General features: G+C 53.1%; 2 protein-coding genes across 13 annotated transcripts in view; one reads left to right on the forward strand and one right to left on the reverse strand.

The window, feature by feature from the left end:
• IFT140 (intraflagellar transport 140) overlaps positions 1-9110 on the reverse strand; it is a 105252-nt gene extending 96142 nt beyond the window's left edge. Inside the window, exons 1-5 of one of the 4 annotated variants that reach the window (XM_007981435.3) lie at positions 8977-9109; positions 8031-8220; positions 5341-5462; positions 4387-4564; positions 543-764 (exon numbers count right to left, since the gene is read on the reverse strand). In XM_007981435.3, the coding sequence (XP_007979626.3) occupies positions 543-764; positions 4387-4533 (369 nt within the window). In that variant the 5' untranslated portion in view covers positions 4534-4564; positions 5341-5462; positions 8031-8220; positions 8977-9109. Of the gene's footprint in view, positions 1-542; positions 765-4386; positions 4565-5340; positions 5463-7312; positions 7664-8030; positions 8221-8976 lie in introns of those variants that run through there. The other 3 variants (XM_007981426.3, XM_037990034.2, XM_007981444.3) reach the window with 3 other exon arrangements.
• Positions 9111-9408: 298 nt separating this feature from the next.
• Positions 9409-20000, forward strand: part of CRAMP1 (cramped chromatin regulator homolog 1) — a 65670-nt gene continuing 55078 nt past the window's right edge. For 2 of the 9 annotated variants that reach the window (XM_037990038.2, XM_037990040.2), the window contains exons 1-2: positions 10217-10544; positions 11686-12032. In XM_037990038.2, coding sequence (XP_037845966.2) covers positions 10423-10544; positions 11686-12032 — 469 coding nt within the window. In that variant the 5' untranslated portion in view covers positions 10217-10422. Of the gene's footprint in view, positions 9705-10215; positions 10545-11024; positions 11135-11187; positions 11285-11685; positions 12033-20000 lie in introns of those variants that run through there. The other 7 variants (XM_037990042.2, XM_037990041.2, XM_037990035.2 and 4 more) reach the window with 7 other exon arrangements.

The raw sequence follows: 20000 nt of genomic DNA on the forward strand, positions 1-20000 counted from the left end.
ATGTGAATGTGTTACCTGTGGTTAATTAAGTAAACACATGATAACATTTCTGCCATACATTTGTGATTCAGTTGGCTCTGCACCTTGTAACTCTGCTGTGGGTCTGTCCTGCACGCTGTGTGATGGTGGACAGCGTCCATCACCCACTGGGGTACAGCAGAATTCTCCCCCCAAATTTTGACAACAGAAAATGTGACTGGACACTGCCCTATGTCCCCTGGGGGACAGAATCAACCCTGGTTAAGAAGCCCTAAGCTAGACAAACAGGCTTTGGGAAAAGTGACAGAATCTGGGTGCTTATCTCATCTTTACGAATGTCGTTTCCTAGCAAAGTTCACTTATAAAGGTGCAGACACACCTTTGCCACAGAGCGGCAAATTTTCAAGCCTTGCTTCCAATATAAAACAAAATCTACAATTGCATCTGACAAGATCAACTGAATTTGGCAACAACACGTTTCACATATTTTTATCTTTCACACTCCTGAGCATGGTCAGAAAAGGCCAAGATCTGAAAACAGCGCCTCATGTGCATTGACTCACCCTGTCCCCAGACAGCAGGCAGTTTCCACTGGGGCTCCAACTGAGCACGGTGATGTCGGCTGTGTGTGTCGGGGGCATTGTGTGCTGCTCCTTGTCCTGCTTGTTAAACACCGTCACTTCTCCGGTCTCCCAGCCCACAGCCAGCACCAGCCGCGTTGGGTGCCAGCACAGGGAAGCAACTCGGAATGGCCTCTCGACATGTGTATCTGGCACACACTCCCCCTGCATTGGACAAGAGGCAAAATCCCGCAGTTCAGAAAGCGACAGTTACTTTTAAGAACTTCTGTCTAGGCTGGGCATGGCCGCTCACTCCTGTAATTACAGCACTTTGGGAGGCTGAGGCGAGTAGATCACAAAGTCAGGAGTTCGAGACCAGCCGGGCCAATTCGGTGAAACTCCGTCTCCACTAAAAATACAAAAATTAGCCAGGTATGGTGGCTACTTTTTGTATATTTAGCAGACACAGGATTTCCTCATATTGGCCAGGCTGGTCTCAAACTCCTGACCTTGTGATCTGCCCACCTTGGCCTCCTAAAGTGCTGGGATTATAGGCGTGAGCCACCGCGCCCGGCCATGTGCTGTGTTTTCTAAAATTTTCCAAAGCAGCAGCTTTGGGGAAGATATGCGTGTTTTCAGAGATTAACTTGGTTTGCCCCCAGTTGTTCCACTGGGCTCAGTAGCCATCTTCGGTGATCTCATCATTGTCCGATAGATTGTTATTTTGAAATCCTGAAGTTTTCCTTGTGCCAACTGGAAGCACAGAAATATGCTGCTAACTAGTTTTATAATAGTATGCTTCAGATCTTCTAAATTAAACAATTTTATCTAAAATTGCTATAACTTTGGAATTTAATAATATTTATTTAAAAAAAAATTCCCATTTACAATACGTTATAGGCTCCTGCAAGGGAGAATCTACCCAAAAAAATGGGCAAAACTGGGGTTGGTGCTGGGGCTGGACTAAGCCCTAATGCTGCCATAGCCTTCACATAGCTGCCGGTGTACGGAGGAGCCTGCTAGCAACAAGTGAGCTGCAGACCAGCGCTGCACTGGGCCACAAGGGCATGTGTGTGTGGGGGGCAGTTCCTGAGGAAGAAGCCGCTTAGCCACTTTCACCTGAAGGATTAATGCATTAATTACGCAAATGGACGAAGGAGCGCCTTCTATGCAGGTGGCACAGCATGTGCAGGGCTGGAAGGCCGAGGAAGGATGTGGAAGGCTGTGTCAGCAGCAAGGAAGGTGAGGCTGATGTGACAGGTGGCAGAGTGCTGAGGGCCACATCAGGGACTCCATGTTCACCCAAAGAGCAGCGCGGGGCAGGTGAGGCGGAAGCAGGGAGTGATTCCATCTGTGATGCCAGGAGAGGCCAGGCCTGGCTGCCGTGTGGAGTACAGTAGAGGAGGCCTGTGAGGGCACAGCTGCAGCAGTAGGAAGTTGTACTGGTATCCAGGAGAGGGGGATGGGAGCCTGGAGGAGGGAAGGGTGATTGGAAGGGCAAGAAGCGGCAGACTCGCTAGAGGTTCCGGGGGAGAAACTGGGAGGATCTAGTGACGGGTTACAAGTTAGGGGAGTGGCAGATGTCAACAGTCATGCCCAGGTCCCTGTTCTAGAAACCAGGATAAAGGAGGTGCCTTTCATTGAGATGGGAGGTACCCATTTCAGTGAGCAAGAGATATGAGGCAGGGGAGGGGTGGGGGACAATTTCAGTTCAGTCTTGTGCAGTCTGAGATCTCCTTGAAACATCCTAGAGATGTCAGGAAGGCAGCTGGGTCTCTAAGCTTACTGCTCAGAGGGAACTCCGAGGCAGGAGATATGTGTCTGCAAGCCACTGGGGATGCTCAGACCACAGGAAGAAACAGAGAGGAGCCTTGACCAACAGAGAGGAAGGCCATGGTGTTCACAGGCTTGAAATGGAGGAAGAGCTGGCAAAGCCATGGAGGCCAGGCAGGGAACGCCCCGCACCTGCGCTCTCAGGCATGTTTCCCAGAGGACTTCACGGGAATGTGGTACAGACAAGGACCCCGAAACACGCAGGCGGTGACACCGAGAAGCAACTGATGACTGTCATTGCTTGGGTGGAGTTGTGGTGGCAACAGGGAGCCTGCAGAAGAGTGGAGGAGGAAACCTCATTTTCTTTTTTTAAGACGGAGTCTCGCTGTCTCCCAGGATGGAGTGCAGTGGCTTGACCTCCGCTCACTGCAAGCTCCGCCTCCCGGGTTCACGCCATTCTCCTGCCTCAGCCTCCTGAGTAGTTGGGACTACAGGCGCCCACCACTATGCCCGGCTAATTCTTTGTATTTTCAGTAGAGACGGGGTTTCACCGTGTTAGCCAGGATGGTCTCGATCTCCTGACCGCGTGATCCGCCCACCTCAGCCTCCCAAAGTGCAGGGATTACAGGCATGAGCCACCGCCCCCGGCACTTCATTTTCTTTGTGGAGTAGGAGGTGCACTGGGCACTGAGAGGGCAGTTATGGAAGTCTGAGGAGCTTGGGGAAAGTTTCTGTTGGGGGTGAACTGTGTCCCCACAAAGATATGTGGAAGTCCTATTCCCTGGTCCTTGTGACGTGGCCTCCTTTGGAAACACGGTCTTTGCAGATGTGGGTAAGCTCAGGTGAGGTCATTAGAGCAGGCCCTAGTTACATATGCCTGGTGTCCTTTTAGGAAGAGGAGAAGAGATGCAGACACACAGAAGGGAAGGCCGGATGACACCAGAGGCAGGGCTGGAGCAGTGCATCTGCCTGCCAGGGAGCACTAGCCTTGCTGGGAACAGCAGGAGCAGGACAGCAGCTTAGGGCAGACTTTCCCTTCAGCCTTCAGAGCCAGCGGGCCCTGCTGACACCTGATTTTGGAGTTCTGGCCTCCAGAGCTGCCAGAGCACCTTTCTGTTGTTTAAAGCCACCCAGTTTGTGGAAATGATTAGAGTTCCAAATGGCCACTGTGGAGCATGAAGGAGGGTGCTGACAGAGGAGGATGCCTCAGCATCCACAAACAGCACTGTGGGGCCATTTCTGGTGGTGACCATGAACTGATAGTGGCTTAATGCTGATGAGCCTTAAGGATTCCTAAACATGTCCCCAAGCCACCACAATAGCTAGGGTGAAAGAACTGCCCACGCACTAGGGCTTTCATAATACTGGGATTTGACATCTGTGAAAACTGATGATGGATGTTGTTTTCTTTTTCTTTCTTTTTTTTTTGGGCACAGAGTTTCGCTTTTGTTGCCCAGGCTGGAGTGCAATGGTGCGATCTCCGCTCACTGCAACCTCCGCCTCCTGGGTTTAAGCGATTCTCCCGCCTTAGCCTCCCGAGTAGCTGGGATTACAGGCACGCGCCACCACGCCCGGCTAATTTTGTATTTTTAGTAGAGATGGGGTTTCTCCACGTTGGTCAGGCTGGTCTCGAACTCCCAACCTCAAGTGATCCACCCACCTTGGTTTCACAAAGTGCTGGGATTACAGGCGTGAGCTACTGTGCCCGGCCTGATGGATGTTGTTTTCTTCATGAATAACCTAGAGTAGAGTTCGTTTGAACACACACACACAGGCACACATACACATGCATACACCCCCCGACATACATGCATACAGATGTACACACACACCCATATGCACACACCCACGTGTGCGCACACATACACAGATGCACACATAGATATGCACATACACAAACCAACACACATACATGCACATAGGGATGCATGCATATACACACACACGCACACACATACCCATATGTACACACACGTGTGCACACACTCACAGATGCACACACACGAGAACAGCAGCAACACAAACAACGTGGGCCCGAAGCTACCAGTCAGGCTCCTTGCTTCTGAGCACTCACTTGCTCCAGGTAAATATCCACGCTGCCTGTTGAGGTTGTGCTGATGTAAGCAACTGCCAGGAATGGATGGACGGGGTGCCAGCTGATGTGTGAGGGTGACCCCGCTGCATCTGGGGCTTCTATCTGGTGGTCAAAATAGAGGGCCATGACGGAACTCAGGCCTGCTCAGCGCTGAAACCTGCACGGAAAAAAAATGACCAAGTCCAATCAGTTTTAAATAAAACAAACAAAATGACTATACATGGAATGACAAAAGGGAAGCATCCCAAAGCTACCATTGGAAGACCATCGGCAACTTGAAAATGCCTTGTGGACTGAGCAGACAACCTGATGCAAGGAGATCTCCAACAGGGAGAAATGCAGACGAGAAGTAGTTAGACTCGGAATCACCCAGGCTGTGTGACAGAGACGAATACAACTCATGGCCATCAAAGAAGGAAAGAAAGAAAAGCCCTGCAGCCTAGACTACACATGCAATCCTCAGTAACTTTCATTCTAGTCACAATAAGGACAAGTTCTATTTCTGTAGTTGCCTTTTTTTTCCTTTTTAGACCAAGTCTCGCTCTGTTACCCAGGCTGGAGTGCAGTGGTGTGATCACGGCTCACTGTAGCCTCAAACTCCTGGGCTCAAGTGATTCTCTCACCTCAGTCTCTCAAGTAGCTGGGACTACAGACATGCACTACCATGGCCAGCTAATTTTTAAATAATTTTTGTAGACACAGAGTTTTACTATGTTGCCCAGGTTGGTCTTGAACTCCTGAGCTCAGGTAATCCTCCTGCCTTGGCCTCCTAAAGTGCTGGGATTATAGCCGTGAGTCACCGCTGCCTTTTAAACAACATTTTCAAACAAAATAAGAGCAAACTGCTCCAGAAGAGAGTACTGGTACAGAAAAAAACCAGCCCTTAATTTCCAGTAAAGCATAAAATCAGACTGTCCTCTACCTCTGACTTACAGGTGGTAGAAGACAGAAGGCTTCCTCCATTAGAGAGTCAAGAACACACAGCTGCAGCAGCTGTGAGAAGTTGAGCTTGATCAGTTACGTGAACTTAATCGCTCTCATTCTTCCTCTCAGATCTGGAAAAGATATACATGTTGTCCCTTTTCAGGAGGGTTAGGGTGATACATGAAGTGACGGTCTGGTTACTCTCACTTTTTTACACCTCAGTCAATTTGGGGAAGTTAACTGGCAGAGAAGAGCATTTTTGTAGACATGTTTGCCACCATTTAAAATTATTCAGGATGGGTGCGGCGGCTCATGCCTGTAATCCTAGCAATTTGGGAGGCCGAGGCGGGCAGATTGCGTGAGCTCAGGAGTTGGAGACCAGCCTGAGCAAAATGGCAAATGTGCACCACCGCCCCCGCCGCCGTCTACTAAAAATACAAAAAATTAGCCAGTTGTGGTGGTGCACGCCTGTAATCCCAGCTACAGAGACATCCCAGAGACAATCCCAGAGACAGAAGAAGCGCTTGAACCTGGGAGGCAGAGATTGCAGTGAGCTGAGATCACCCCACTGCACTCCAGCCTAGCAACAGAACAAGACTCTGTCTCAAAAAATAAAAAAATTAAAAAAAAAAAAAAAAGGAACCCAAACAACAAACAAACACACACTCCAGATCAAAACCTGGGCAATTTAAAACAGCAAAAGAAACCTTTAAATTAAAAAATATGTATTTTGTTTAGAGACAGGGCCCCCAGGCTGGAGAGCAGTGGTGTGATCAATGGCTCACTGTAGCCTTGAACTCCTGGGCTCAAGTGATCTTCCTGCCTCAGTCTCCCAAGTAGCTGGAATTGCCTCTTAAAATGAGTTTTGGCCGGGCGCGATGGCTCACACCTGTAATGCCAGCACTTTGGGAGGCTGAGGTGGGTGGATCACGAGGTCAGAAGATCGAGACCATCCTGGACAACATGGTGAAACCTCATCTCTACTAAAAAATACAAAAATTAGCTGGGTGTGGTGGTGCCTGCCTATAATCCCACCTACTCAGGAGGCTGAGGCACGAGAATCGCTTGAATCCAGGAGGCAGAGGTTGCAGTGAGCCAAGATCTCACCACTGCACTCCAGCCTGGGCAACAGAGCGAAACTCTGTTTCGAAAAAAAAAAAAAGAGTTTTAACATGTTGCAGCCAGCCAAGGTTACAAATCCTGGGCTATGGGAAATTAGTCTCTAACAAGCTTACTCTGTGAAAATATTTCTCTGAAAAATGAGTGATACATTAGTACAAACAACACTTTGTACTAACTATGAAGGCAAACGGTCCTAATTACTTTCTTTCCTGCCTGGGGTTTTTCAACGTTCCCGCCCGGCTTTGGGTAAGGGAGCTCTCTCAGGGCTTGATGGCTTTGCCTTTGTCCTGTGCTTCTTTCCCAGTGTCCCCACACAACGCTGAGCTTCTCCGTGGCTGCATTTAGACTTTACTGTAAATGTGAGTTTCCGCTGCTCACACACTGCCCCCCATATTATCTTTCCCAGAGAGCCGGAGGCACCCAGTATTCCCAGCTTCTTAGAACAGTGCCTTGCACAGAACAGGCCCTGCGCGGATGAAGCTGCGTATTAGCAAGGAGAGAGATTCTTCCTGTTGTGTTATTAATATAAGAAACGGGTTGCAGGCCTGACTGAATGAGTTCCATTTTTACACAATGCATTAATATAATTGTTCATAGTTCCTTTCACCTGCATTTTAACAAGTTCCCAAAATGAGTATTATCAGTATAATTTAAAAAGTTGACACAAGGAGGAGAGATGGTTACCAATAAAATAGTTACCTACTTGATAACAATCTGCAATAGCGTTAGCTCGGAAACAAGTACCCTTCCTTTCCTTGAAACAAAGTCCCAGTCTCCGGAACATACAACTGGGAGATATATCAACTATGGGGAACCAGAAAAAAACTATTATTTATTCTAACTGATGTACTCCTCTTACTTTTAGGGGTCCAGCGTCTCCAGAGCCTCTACAAGTGCCTCCATTAAACCAGCTTTTGGAAAGAATCTGTTAAGCCCATTCAGCTAAGCGGCACGGGGTCACAGGGCTTTGAGTAGCCTTCCTCCTCTGTGACGCCGAGTAGGGAACCCCCGGACGGGGCTCCACGGTGGACTCTCAGGGGCAGGCACCCGGGACCACCCTACAAAGCCTCGCTCTCCAGGCCACAATCCAGAGCCTCCGGTCTGCGCAGGGTCCTCGTTGCATCCAGCGGACGGTATCGAGAAGCCATGCGCTGGCGGTTTGATGCAACGCGACCCTCAGGGCCGACCCAGCGTGTGACCAAGCATAGAATGTTGTTTTTTTTTTTGCTCCTCTCGTTAGTCCCGCTTCACCTGGGGTATGTGATGGCGCCGCCCACCTCCCCACCCCGCCCATTCCAAAGGGACTCTCCCAGCGACCGGAATCAGCCGCGATTCGAGGCCGTGCGGGGGCGACAGCCATCGTCCTACGGGCGACCTGGACCCCGCGCCAAGCCCGCCCCAGCCTCGATGGGACCCTCGATGGGACCCGCGAGGGGCCGCGGGGACTCGGCGGCGACGGGATCGTGGGAGGAGACAGGAGGGTCCCGACGCCCGCCACCGGTCAGATCCTCGGCCCCAAACCCCCGCCTGGCTCCTAAGGACCTGGGTCGGCCGCCCTAGCCCTTAAGGCCACTCACCTCTGCCAGGCCGCCGAGCCGCCGCGCGTTGCCGGGACAACGGCGCGCCAGGAACGCGGAAATAGCCGAAGGTGAGCGAGGCGGCCCCGAGGACGCCCGAAGCGCCCCGAGCGGCCGGAAAGAGCCGAAGGCGATCGGGCACGCACGTGCGGCTCCGAGGTCTGAGCGCCGGGGGCCGGGTTATTCCGTTCTGCAAAAGAGAAGCCGGCGAGCTTTTTTTAGGAGAGACGGCGGCGCAGGGCCGGCGTCCGGGTCCCCTTCGTATTGAGGGCGCGCTGTCACAGCCCCAATCGACCGCGGCATCCTCCCCTCCTGGGCGTGTTCCCCTCCCGTGCATCCCGAGGCGGGGCCTTGCCAGCGCCGGGCGGTCTCAGCCCAGGCCTTCGTTGGGCTCCGCTTTTCTAGCCTGGGAGTGGAGGGCGTGGGTCAGGCGTTTCTGGGAAAGTCGATGCGCTCGGCAGTGGCCTGAGCTGTTGGGTGACAGGGCCTGTGTCCATTGCCGGGCCCCGGACTCCACAGAAAGGAGCAAGGCAGGGAGCGCCCCCCAGAAAGCAGCTGGCGGCCGGGCGCGGGGCTCGCGCCTGGGCTTCCAGCGCTTGGGAGGCCGGGGCGGGCGGATCGTTGGAGCCCAGGAGTCCGAGACCAGCCTGGGCAACATGGCGAGATTCCGTCTCTAAAAAAATTACAAAAATTAGCCGGGTGCGGTGGCGCCTGTAGTCTCAGCTACAGGAGGCTGAGGGAGAAGGATCGCCTGAGCTCCGGGAGGCGGAGCTTGCAGTGAGCCGAGATCGCGCCACTGCACTCCAGCCTGGGCGACAGAGCGAGACTCTGTCTCAAAAAAAAAAAAAAAGGAAAAAAAAAAAACACTAGAATTTGAAAAACACCCCTCTGCTTTGTTGCTATGAAGAAAATGACCAAGTGCCCAGCGCCGCTCGGCCACGCTAACCTAGCGCAGAAGCACACACCCCACTCAGGAAAGGGTGCGCGAAACTGCCTCGGACGCGCTGCCACACTTCTCCTCAGAACTCAGGTTCGCGCCCGATTCCACACTTCGAGCTACCACGGCGTTTTCTTCTCCTGTATCCGTCAACACGGCTGCGGCCAATCACAGCACGGGCCCTGGCCTATTGGCTGCCTGTCCACCAATCCGAAGAGACGCACAGTCCGCAAGGTCGCGAGACTGGCGTCACAACAGTACTCGCGCCGTGGGCTCGCCCCCTACGCCCACCGGGCGAGCGCGCCCGCCCAGACCTAGCCAATGGGGGCGCCGTTTTGCGGAGACGCGCCCTAAGAAACCTTGGGCGTGCTCGCCCCCGCGCTCGTCGCCTCGCCCCGCGCGCCCGTGCGCCCCGGCCCCGCCCCCGCGCGCCGTCCGTGCGGCCCCCACCGGCCGCCGTAGCCGGAACTGCTGCTGAGCGCGGCGGGCCGGCTTTGCTAGGCTGAGCTGCGGCAGTATCAGCGCCCGCAGCTCCCTCAGCCGCGCGCCGGCCCGCGGAAGGGACGTGCCGGGGCTAGCGCCACTCGGCCAGTCGCTCCCAAGGCGGACGACCAGCCAGGCGTCGCCGCCTCACTGCAGCCGGCGCTCGGGGGCCGGGGCTGCCCGGCCCGGCTGGTTCTGCGGGCACCCGGGGAGGCCCCGGGAAGCCAGGCTGCCGCCCGGCGTTGATGAAAAAGGTGACCAAAGCTGGGCGCTGGGGCTGTCATGGCGAGGCCGGGCCAGGGGGTCCTGTCGGGCGGCGCGGGAGAGCGCGGGGGAGGCGTCGCTTCCACAGCGCGCGGTACAGCCAGAACCGGCCTCGGGGCGAGGAGGCTTCTGCGTCCCCATCGCGAGACGCGCGCCGGTGCGGAGCGGGACGGGGCTCGAGGAGACTGCGCCTCCGAGAACGGTCCAGTCTCGTTGGAGGTTCTCGCGAAAGGGAGGCCATCCCCGTGCTCGTTGGCCCTTAGGGTAAAATCGGGACGGCGTCGGTCTTTTCAGCGGCGAAGAGCGCGTCCCCGTGCTCGGTCGGCGTCTCGGGAGTGGAGCCCGGCGAGCGGGCGAGTTCACTCTGGGGGCCGAGTTGGTTTTGCTTGGGTCCCGCGTGGCCTGCGGGCGGACAGGCCCCTGGGCAGCGGGCTTCTCTGGAGCCCGAGAAGAGGTCTTTGGGGGTTTGGGCTTCTTGAGTAGAAAGGGGTGGGAGGAGGAGGAAGAGTGGGAAGTCCTCTGCCACGAAGTGCCTTCAGGTGGGGTGTTTGTCGTGGGTGGTTTTGTTCTTTGGCAGAGTTTTTACAAACTAGCGTGAACTCAAGGGATTCGCTAGACCAATTCCCACAGGAGAAACCGGCCACGGATCCTTGCGTGATCTGCACCTCAGGGTGGGGGCATCAGTGCGACTTTGAAGCCATTTTCCCCATGTCTGGGAAAGAGAGGTCCTCGCCCGCGTCCCTGTATTTCGTGGTTAGTGTTGGTGCCTCGATCGTGTGTTCCTTGGAAGTGGAAATGCCCCCGTTCTCATCAGCTGTGTTGAACGCAGGGTCAGTATCTGCTGAGGAATCTACTCTTCAGCCTTTTTGCTTCCTCACACGTGCCTGTCCCGGACTGTTTCTGGGCTGAAGCGGTTGGTGTGTACCTGATTCTCTGAGTTTATTTTTGAATGGCTCCGCTTTCTGGGCTGCAGCATTTTTAGTCACTGCATTTTGTTGTTGACATTTTACAGGGCAGTGGGTAGCAAAGTTAATGTAATAATTTTATTAATTGCTGCCAAGAGTTTTCACACCAATGTCTTCTACCGCTTCTTGCACTTGGACCCGGACATAACTGGGCTGTCACTTTCCCGGGTGGTTCCAGCCTGTTCCATGCAACAGGCTCCTTTGTTGCAAAAGCATTTTTAACTGGTAAATCCTCGCAGCAGCTCACATCTCCCACCCTGGGAAGAAGATTCCCAGAGACCCGGAGCTGATTATTCTTTACGTGTGTTTTAAAATAAGCAGGCGGGCCGGCGGCATTGGGCCACCATGGAGTTCCCCGTGCGGGCAGGCGAGCCCGCGCTTCTCCCGTCCCAGGGTGGATCCGGCCTCCTCCGCCCTCCTCTAGGGCCAACCCTGGGGGCCAGCGCGCGGGGCAGGTGCGCGGGGCCCGGGAGCCCCGCGCCTTTCGGGGGGCGGGGAGGGGGTGGGACGAGGGGCTAGGGCTGGGGCTGCGGTCCGGCCGGCCGAGGCGGCGCAGGGAGCGAGGCCGGCGCTTAGGGCCAGGCCATGAGCCGCGGCCCCGCCGGGTAGGTGACTGCGGACGGCGCGGCGGCCCGGACCCGCAGCCGTGCCCGGACTCTCGCCCGCTCCGGGGGTCCCATAACCCCAAGGGCCGGGGCCGAGGCCGGGCAGGGTCCGCCGAGCTGTCGCGCCCTCCCGCCGCCGGCCTGGGCGTCTGGACGCGGGCCTCGGCCAGGGGGCGTCCGGGGAGGCCCGGCAGGGTCCCGGGCCGGTGGGCAGAGCCGGGGGCGGTGGCGTGGGGGCGGCAGGGGCCGCGGCGGGCTCGGGCGGGCTCGGGCGGGCCGGGCCGAGCCGCCGAGAGGGGATTTGGAACAAACAACGGCGGCCATGTTGAGAGCGCGTCGGGGCCGCTAAACTTCCCGGCCTGCGCCCGCCTCACCGGCCGCCTCCCCTCTCCCGGCCGCAGGATGACAGTGAAGTTGGGCGACGGCGGCAGCGGGGAGGACGGGCTCAAGAAGCTGGGCAAGCGGGCGGCCGATGAGGAGTCCCTGGAAGGAGAAGGGGCCGGCGGCGCAGACGCGGCCGAGGAGAGCAGCGGCACAAAGAGGGACGAGAAGACCCCCCGGGCCGGCGCCGACGGCGCCCCCGCGCCCCCCGGCGCGCCGCAGGCGTCTTCCCCGCCGCAAGGCAGCCCCCAGGACCAGCACCACTTCCTCCGGTCCAGCGTGCGGCCGCAGAGCAAGAGGCCCAGGAAGGACCCTCCGAGCGCCCTGGGGAGCGGCAACGCCGGTGGCTCGGGGCCCCGCGGAAAAGGTAGGGCGACCCGTCACCTTGGGAGACCCCAGCCCCTCTCCGGGGTGTGCCGCGGGGGAGAGGAACCCATCGCCCCAGCCGGGCTCCACCCTAGCTCACCCATCCCGCGGCCTGCACTGAGGCCCTCACTTTGGGTGGCACTTCTCGGGCATGTGTCCCCTCTCTCCTTCGAAGAGGCTGCGACTTTCTATATTTAAACTCTTTGAAGAGGCAGTGAATATCCTTTCTTGGGGTGAGTGAAGATATCCCTTAAAGCTGTTTCCTTCCCAAAGGATCACTGATGGTTTTCTATGGTTGTCTGTTTCAAACAGTGGACAATATTTGGGAAAGGGGAAGAGAAAAAAAGTACCTGCTGTGTCTCTTTCCCAGACATCAGGCGGTGGAAATGCACCAAAGGCGCAGGCTTTTGAAACTCATTGGGGGAAGATGGGTAAGAAGCGGAGAAAGGATCATTGGGGTCTGACTTGGACTCACTGTCCTCTCCTTCAAGAGCTCCTGGCTTGAAAGTAGGAAGGGCATAGAGATGGGGCCCTTTGAGTTGCAACTGGAGTTTACTTCTGTGCCAAAGAAAGGAAAGAGTGGTGAAAACGATTGACGTGAACAAGCAACAGTTTGTAGTGTTCGCCCTTGTATTCTGAGGTGATGGCGAATGTTCCTACTTAGCTGGGGTCTCTACCAAGATAGTAAGAAAACGACATGTTAGTTTTGTTCTCCATGTGCCAGTACTTCATTGTTGTCTGCTTTTGTTTCTATTTCAGCCTTGTGCTTTTCCTTACACAGGTGAATGGCTCTTTGATTCCTTTTGTTTCCGACCACATGTGCAGTACTTTGTATAAATAGCAAATATAACATCAACTTCCAGTGAGTTTCACGTGAAAAAAAAATCTTTCACTTCCTTCCTTGGGAAATGTTCATTTAAATTCCGTGAATGGTCCTGGTAGTTTTGGAAAGGAAATATATTAGGAACTAATGGAGAAACTGCTTTGGAGATGTGTGCCAAGTGTGTTCCATTGAGCCCACTTCTCCTGCCTCATTCTCAACCGAAGAAGGCTGGCCTCCGGAATCATGGCCTTACACATTGGTAAAGAATTCTGATATAAGTTTACTTATTTAAAGATGTAAATATCAGGTAACTTAGCACGTTTCAGAATTTAAAACTTGCCTCATATAAATTTATTTTGGTGTGAAAGTTGCTGATCAATTTGGCAAACATGAGTGGCTTTGCTTGTTACTAGTTTTTTATTGCTAGTTACAGGTATGTCTAAGCTCATGTAAGCTCCATGGTTCCTTCAAAGGTTTGTTGTTCATGGTTCAGAAGCCCTGGACCTCGAGTCCAGCCGGCATTCGTCCCCCATGCCCCTGGTCTCCAAGCTTGCTCTGCCCCTTCACCCTCTTGGAGATGCTTCTCTGTCGGGTGTGCTCACCTGTGAGACAAGGAACGAGAGTAGCTGCTTCAGCCCTTTGAAGTGCAGCTGCTAAAATGAAATGGCACGTTGGTGTGAAAGCACTCTCAGACGTGTCCGTGGCTACTAGTATGAATAAGTGAAGTGCTGCTAAGACGTTAGTGATCAGGTAGAGTTTTGGCAGTTGGGATGAGGGGAGGCTTGCTTTTGTTTGTATGGTTGAGAGTGGCTTGCTAAAGTGCAGAAGGTTTCCTGAGCTTGGCTCACGCTCAGGTCGCTGGCACTTCTTTCTCTGCTTGTCCCGTTGTGTGGCTTGGAGAAGTGTGGGACTTTTCATTATGTTTTCATATTAATAAAATGCAAACTTATTAGTATTTGTTCTCATCATGACATATCCATTATCCCACTTTAGCAAGCAAATAATCTCTTTTTTTTTTTTTTGAGATGGAGTCTCACTCTGTGGCCTAGCCTGGAGTACAGAGACGTGATCTCAGCTCACTGCAAACTCTGCCTCCCAGGGTTCATAACATTCTCCTGCATCAGCCTCCCAAGTAGCCGGGACTACAGGTGCCCACCACCATGCCTGGCCAATTTTTTTTTTTTTTTTTTTTTTTTTGTATTTTTAGTTGAGACGGGGTTTCACTGTGATAACCAGGATGGTCTCGAGCTCCTGACCTTGTGATCCGCCCACCTGGGCCTCCCAAAGTGCTGAGATTACGGGCATGAGCCACTGCACCTGGCCACAAGCAAATGTATCTTTTTTTGTTTGTTTTTTGAGACGGAGTCTTGCTCTGTTGCCCAGGCTGGAGTGCAGTGGCCGGATCTCAGCTCACTGCAAGTTCCGCCTCCTGGGTTTACGCCATTCTCCTGCCTCAGCCTCCTGAGTAGCTGGGACTACAGGGGCCCGCCACCTCGCCCGGCTAGTTTTTTGTATTTTTTAGTAGAGATGGGGTTTCACCATGTGAGCCAGGATGGTCTTGATCTCCTGAGTTCGTGATCTGCCGGTCTTGGCCTCCCAAAGTGCTGAGATTACAGGCTTGAGCCACCACGCCCGGCCGCAAATATATCTTTAAGCAAATAATAAACTAAGCTGTAATGGTGGCTTTTAGGAGAGGAGTAGGAAGTGGGTCTCCTTTGCATCTCAGAACTTCTTGGCCACTGTCTGCCTCAGAGCTTCCCAGGAAGGAAGGCTGCCTGTCCGCTGCTCTCTGCTTTCAGGTTCCTCGGTGCCTTGGGAGGCACTTCACTGCCCAGGACAGCCTCTGACACCAGTCTTTGGAGAGACCTCTGCTCAGTCGTCACTTCCATTACCCGTCAGAAAAGAAGGCCGGGTGGTGGCAGTTGCCACGCAACACTCTTTAGCTCACCTTCAGAGCAATGCTCAGGGGAGAATCCTCTTACATTCTGGAGAAATCTGCATCTGGAGTGGTGAGCATCTGTCAGTGAGGAAACGATCAATACTTCATTTTTCAATTTTTCACTTGGAAATGATGTAACTTCGATTATGCCTAAGGAATACATAGCTCAATCACTGGCAGTTCCTTTGGCTGATTACTTACTGCCCTTGCCAATTTCAATCTCAGTGGGCCGGAGACTCACAGTGAATCTGGAAGAAAGGACTTGTGGATAAAGGAAAGCCTCTCCTTGTTTGACGTTTGACTTTTGTGCGTGCGAGTGTGTTTTCTTTTTCTGTAAGAAGAGACTGTTTATTGGCTCCAATGAAAAATGCTTTTTTTTCTAGTACAATTTCAAATTTAAATTTTTTTGCATTGATAAAGGGTTGGTAGCTGTGATTTAGTGCTTGTGTGCCAGGCATCTTGCATCTCTGTAATTTTGCTTTTAGATGAGTGCAGAACCTGAAGTAGATTGTTTAAGTCACGTGCTCAACCTAAACAAAAGGTAAGCTGCAGGCCAGAAATCCCAAAACAGACATTCCTGCAGCTCTACTACACCACCCACGTGACCCTGGGACGCACGGGAGATTTTGGCTCAGAGCCGCAGAAACCATCTGAAAGACGTCGGTCACGAGACAGGGTCCTAATACCTTTCCCTGTTTGGCTAGTTCGTGGTCCGGCTGGCCCTGGGCAAACTAGTCCATCTTTGGGATAAAATAAACACCTGCCTCCGAATCGCTTGAACCCGGGAGGCGGAGGTTGCAGTCAGCCAAGATTGCGCTGTTGCACTCCAGCCTGGGCAACAAGGGCGAGCCTCCGTCTCAAAATAAATAATAAATAAAAATAAAAATAAACACCTGCCTTAAGCCATAAGGTGTTTAACAGGCACCTGGTGTTTCTGCCATGAAAAATGCATGCCGCTTCAAGATTACAGGACTGCAGGAGGAGGCTGCACAGGCTGGCGGGCTAAGGGGCCTACCTGTGGGGTGAGTAGAAGTCCAGGAATGCTGGTGCTCTGCTGGGGCAGATGGGATGAGAGAACACTGGGGGTGGGGACAGAGAGCCTCTGCTTATTTTAGTCCCCCTCACTCACTCCGAAGAACTGCAGTTCCATCATGGATGGGGAAATGCACCATCTCCAAAATAGGGTAGTGTAGTCTGAAGTGACAGTCATTTGTGTGTAGGAATCGGTAAACAACTGTGCACAATTTACTCTTTATATTTTGTATGATCTGTGTACTGATTGTAGTTTCTAGGTATTTCAAAAAGATGTCTTATAAAAGATTGTACTTGTAGTCCCAGCTGCTCAGGAGTATGAGGTGGGAGGATCACCTGAGGCTGCTAGTTGGAGGCTGCAGTGAGCTGTGGACATTGCACTCCAGCCTGGGTGACACAGCAAGACCCTCTTTCAAAAACAAAACTAAAAAAGATAAAGTAGGTAAGGCAACATTTAAACATTGGTTTGAAGGCTGAGCTGCTTTTCAAATACCTATATACTTTTGATATTGAAACTAGTTTCTGTGGTGTCTGTTGTTGTGAAGTTGTCTAATGAAGTAGACTTTTCGATTTTCATTTTTGTGTCTTATTTTGGGTTATATAAGGATATCGAGATAACAGGGAGATGCTTCCAGATGTCTAAATCAGAAACGTGAAAATTGACATTGTTGTATAAAGTGGTGTGTAGAAGCTACTTTGTCGCATAGGTAACAGCAGTGAGGTTTGTGTTTTGTTTTTGTTTTGTTTTTGAGACGGAGTCTTATTCTGTCGCCTGGGCTTGGGTGCAGTTGTGCGAGCTTGGCTCACTGCAATCTGCGCCTCCCAGGTTCAAGCAATTCTCCTGTCTCAGTCTCCTGAGGAGCTGGGACTGCAGGCGCACGCTGCTACGCCCGGCTAATGTTTTGTATTTTAGTAGAGACGGAGTTTCACCATGTTGCCCAGGCTGGTCTCGAACTCCTGAGCTCAAGCAATCCGCCCGCCTTGGCCTCCCGGAGTGCTGGGATTTCAGGCGTGAGCCACCATGCCTGGCACAGCAGCATTTTTAACACTAAAGAACCGCATTAGAGACGCGGAAAAGATGAGACGTTCTAGGAGTTTGTGGTTTCGTTGGGATATCGTGAAATACTTACAGGATACAACTAGAAATCTTCTGGTGTTTGATGAAGAGGGCATACGCTTTTATAGAAATAGTGGAGTTATAGTTGTGTTTCTCTCAAATATTTGTGGAAGGGGAGAATCTTCAAGGAGACGGTGCTGGTCAGAGCTTGCAGGAGGACGCTGAGCCTTGCAGGCATTGAGGGTGGGAGTCCCGGCAGAGAAGGGGACGGTGTGAGTGACTCCCAGGGGGTGTTCTGGAGACCATCAGGTTTCAGGTCAGCTTCAGAACCTGAAAGAGAACATCTCAGAGTCGGGCGACCCTGACCAGGGCTCTTGCAGGCACGCCTGGAATGTGGACCAGATCTTTAGATTGATGGGATGATGCGAGGTCGGGAGGGGTCCCCGTTTGCTCACTGACTGCCTGTCGTATAGGATGGACGACAGCACTGCGCATGCATGACGATGGGGTGGGTAGGGAAGGCTCAGGACTCATCTGAGATGACACCTTGCCTGCAGCTTGGCTTGCTTGAAGGATCCTGCCGTGTGACCTTGGTGGAGATGGTGTCCACAAAGCCTTCAGCCACAACTCCGGCTCCAAGACCAGAGCTGCCGGCACCAGCATCTGATGCAATGCCCTGGGTTAGGAGAGGCACAGAATGCCTCTGGAGACTTGGAGGTGGATGCGTCGGACCTCTGCAGTTTCTGCGCCATCCTTGGCCTCCTGGGAAGGGTCCCTGCGCTCTTATGCTGCAGACGTAGGCCGTGAGGACGTATCCCTGTGCTGGGGTTGGGGCGTGGTCCAGTCTGGAGATGCCCTTCCATGAGCGGGTGTCGCCAGTGCCTTTCTAGCTGAGAATGAGTGAAGCATGGGGGAGACGCGTGTGTTCACTGCAGTCCCCTCACCTCCAGACCAGTCACTGACTTCCTCGCAGTTAGTTGGTCTTCTGTCACTCTTGATTTTACTGTTCCTAACCCTCGGAAGGAAGTTCACCAAACCACAGAAAGAGTGCTCCAGGACAGTGAATTGATGTTAGAGATGACAACAGGGTGTCACTGGGCTTCTGCGTCTGACCTCTGACGTCTAGGGACAGACATCTTCCAAAGGCCCAGCTCTGGCTGTCTATTAGCTGCGTGCCTTTGGGCAAGTCATTTAACTTCTCGCCTTTTCCAGACTGAGGGAGGGACTTTGAGGTCGGTGTGCCCCGCACCACGACCCTGATCCTCCAGCTCTATGACAGGACAGTGTGTGCTGCTTGGCTTTCAGAGCTGTTCTGATGGCACGGCTTGGGAAACGCCTGGATTTGGAGTGAGAAGGTGGCTGGGTTCTTGCTGACTACTGACTTTGGGGCTTTTAAAGCCTCAGTTTCCCCATTTCATTTTTTTAAAAAATGACATATTGCTATTAATAACTTGTGAAAGTTTCCCCATTTGTAAGATGGAGATAGCTACACATTGCGAGGACAGGACATTGCGAGGACAGGAAGAAGCAGGGCATTTGAATGCATTTTAAAGGCGCCATTTAAATACAGGTTCTGTTACTTCCAGGCCTGCTGGGCACTGAGCAGCTGTGTGGCTTTGTGGGTGACCTACTCAGCCCGTGCCTCAGCTTCCCCAGTTGAAAGATACGGATAATTGTTCTTCTTAAGGTGATATGAAGGGGTACAGGTGGTGGCATTCCAGGCCAACCTAGGACATGTGATGGGGAAGAGGACGTGTTGCAAAGGGCAGGTGGTAGGGCCTGTCTGGAGCTAGGTAGAGGGGTCAGCAGCTGGGAGAGTGCACTGGGGCCACATGGCTGTGCCCTCACTGCACACTCCGCACAGCAGGCTTCAGCAGGTGCTGGGGTTTGGGAGCCCCGAGAAGAGGCTGTTGAAATTGTCTACTTGGGCAGCACAGAGCTGGCTTGGGAAGTACGCGGTGCAGATGGGAAGGGGAAATCAGGTAGCAGTGTGGCCTCTGGAGAACTGTGGCACTGACGTGGGCTAAGCAGGAAGGCGGGTTCCGTTTGGGAGAACCTGGGTCCCAGCAGCCTGGGATGTGCTGTCTGGGGCTGCCCAGGGGCAGGGGGAGCATGGGAAGGCCCTTTATCTGGGCTCCATGGGACCCTGTGCTGTCACTGAGCACTTGCCATGTGTGAGGCCTGGGACCAGGCCTGGGTGTGGGAGAGTCCCACACGGCTCTTGCTTTCAAAGAGCACACTGTTGGGGATCCTGCTTTTGCACCCCACTTCCTGCAGGCTTCTCGATGGTTCTCCTCATTGTGCAGACCATGCTCAGCCTCTGTGGTCTCAACAACAGTCACAGATGGACCTGGCTTTGGCCTTCTGCTTTTCGCTGGGTGTCCTGCACCCAGAGAAGCCCACCTAGTTTTGTTTATGTCGTTTTCTCTTTCCATCTCTTGCCTTTCTCCTCTCATTTTTCTTGTTGCTTCTCTGTCTTCTCCTTCAGTCATCACCTTTTGTTTTCATCTGAATTTCTCTGAGCTGAGGGTGGCCTTGCCCAAGTTGCCATTGTTGTATTCTACCAGGTGTCTCTGGTCTTACTTTCTATTTTCATTTCGCTTGAGCTGTAGTCACTGAGTGAGCCGAGGTCAAGCAGTGAAGCCGCTTCTGCATCTGAAATTTTAGGGGTAAACCAGAGGCCACCATCCGTTTCTGCTTTGAAGTCTCTGATTCTTTTTTAAAAAGCATTCCAAGTTTAGGCCGGGCGCAGTGGCCCATGCCTGTAACCCTAGCACTTTGGGAGGCCAGGGCCGGTGGATTGTCTGAGCTCAGGAGTTCATGATCAGCCTGAGTAACACGGTGAAACCCCATCTCTACTAAAATACAAAAAATTAGCCAGGTGTGGTGGTATGTGCCCATAATCCCGGCTAGTTGAGAGGCTAAGGTGCCAGAATTGACTGCCTGGGAGGCAGAGGTTGCAGTAAGCCAAGATTGAACCACTGCACTCCAGCCTGGGTGACAGAGCAAGACTCCTTGTCCAACAACAACAAAAAAAGCATTCCAAGTCTAGAATAATGTACTTGGGGCGATTTGCTTTCTTGTCGTGTTTTTTGGGAGTTTTTTGTCTGTTTTGTTT

Source organism: Chlorocebus sabaeus, chromosome 5 (assembly GCF_047675955.1).
Source record: "Chlorocebus sabaeus isolate Y175 chromosome 5, mChlSab1.0.hap1, whole genome shotgun sequence".
Taxonomy (NCBI): domain Eukaryota; kingdom Metazoa; phylum Chordata; class Mammalia; order Primates; family Cercopithecidae; genus Chlorocebus; species Chlorocebus sabaeus.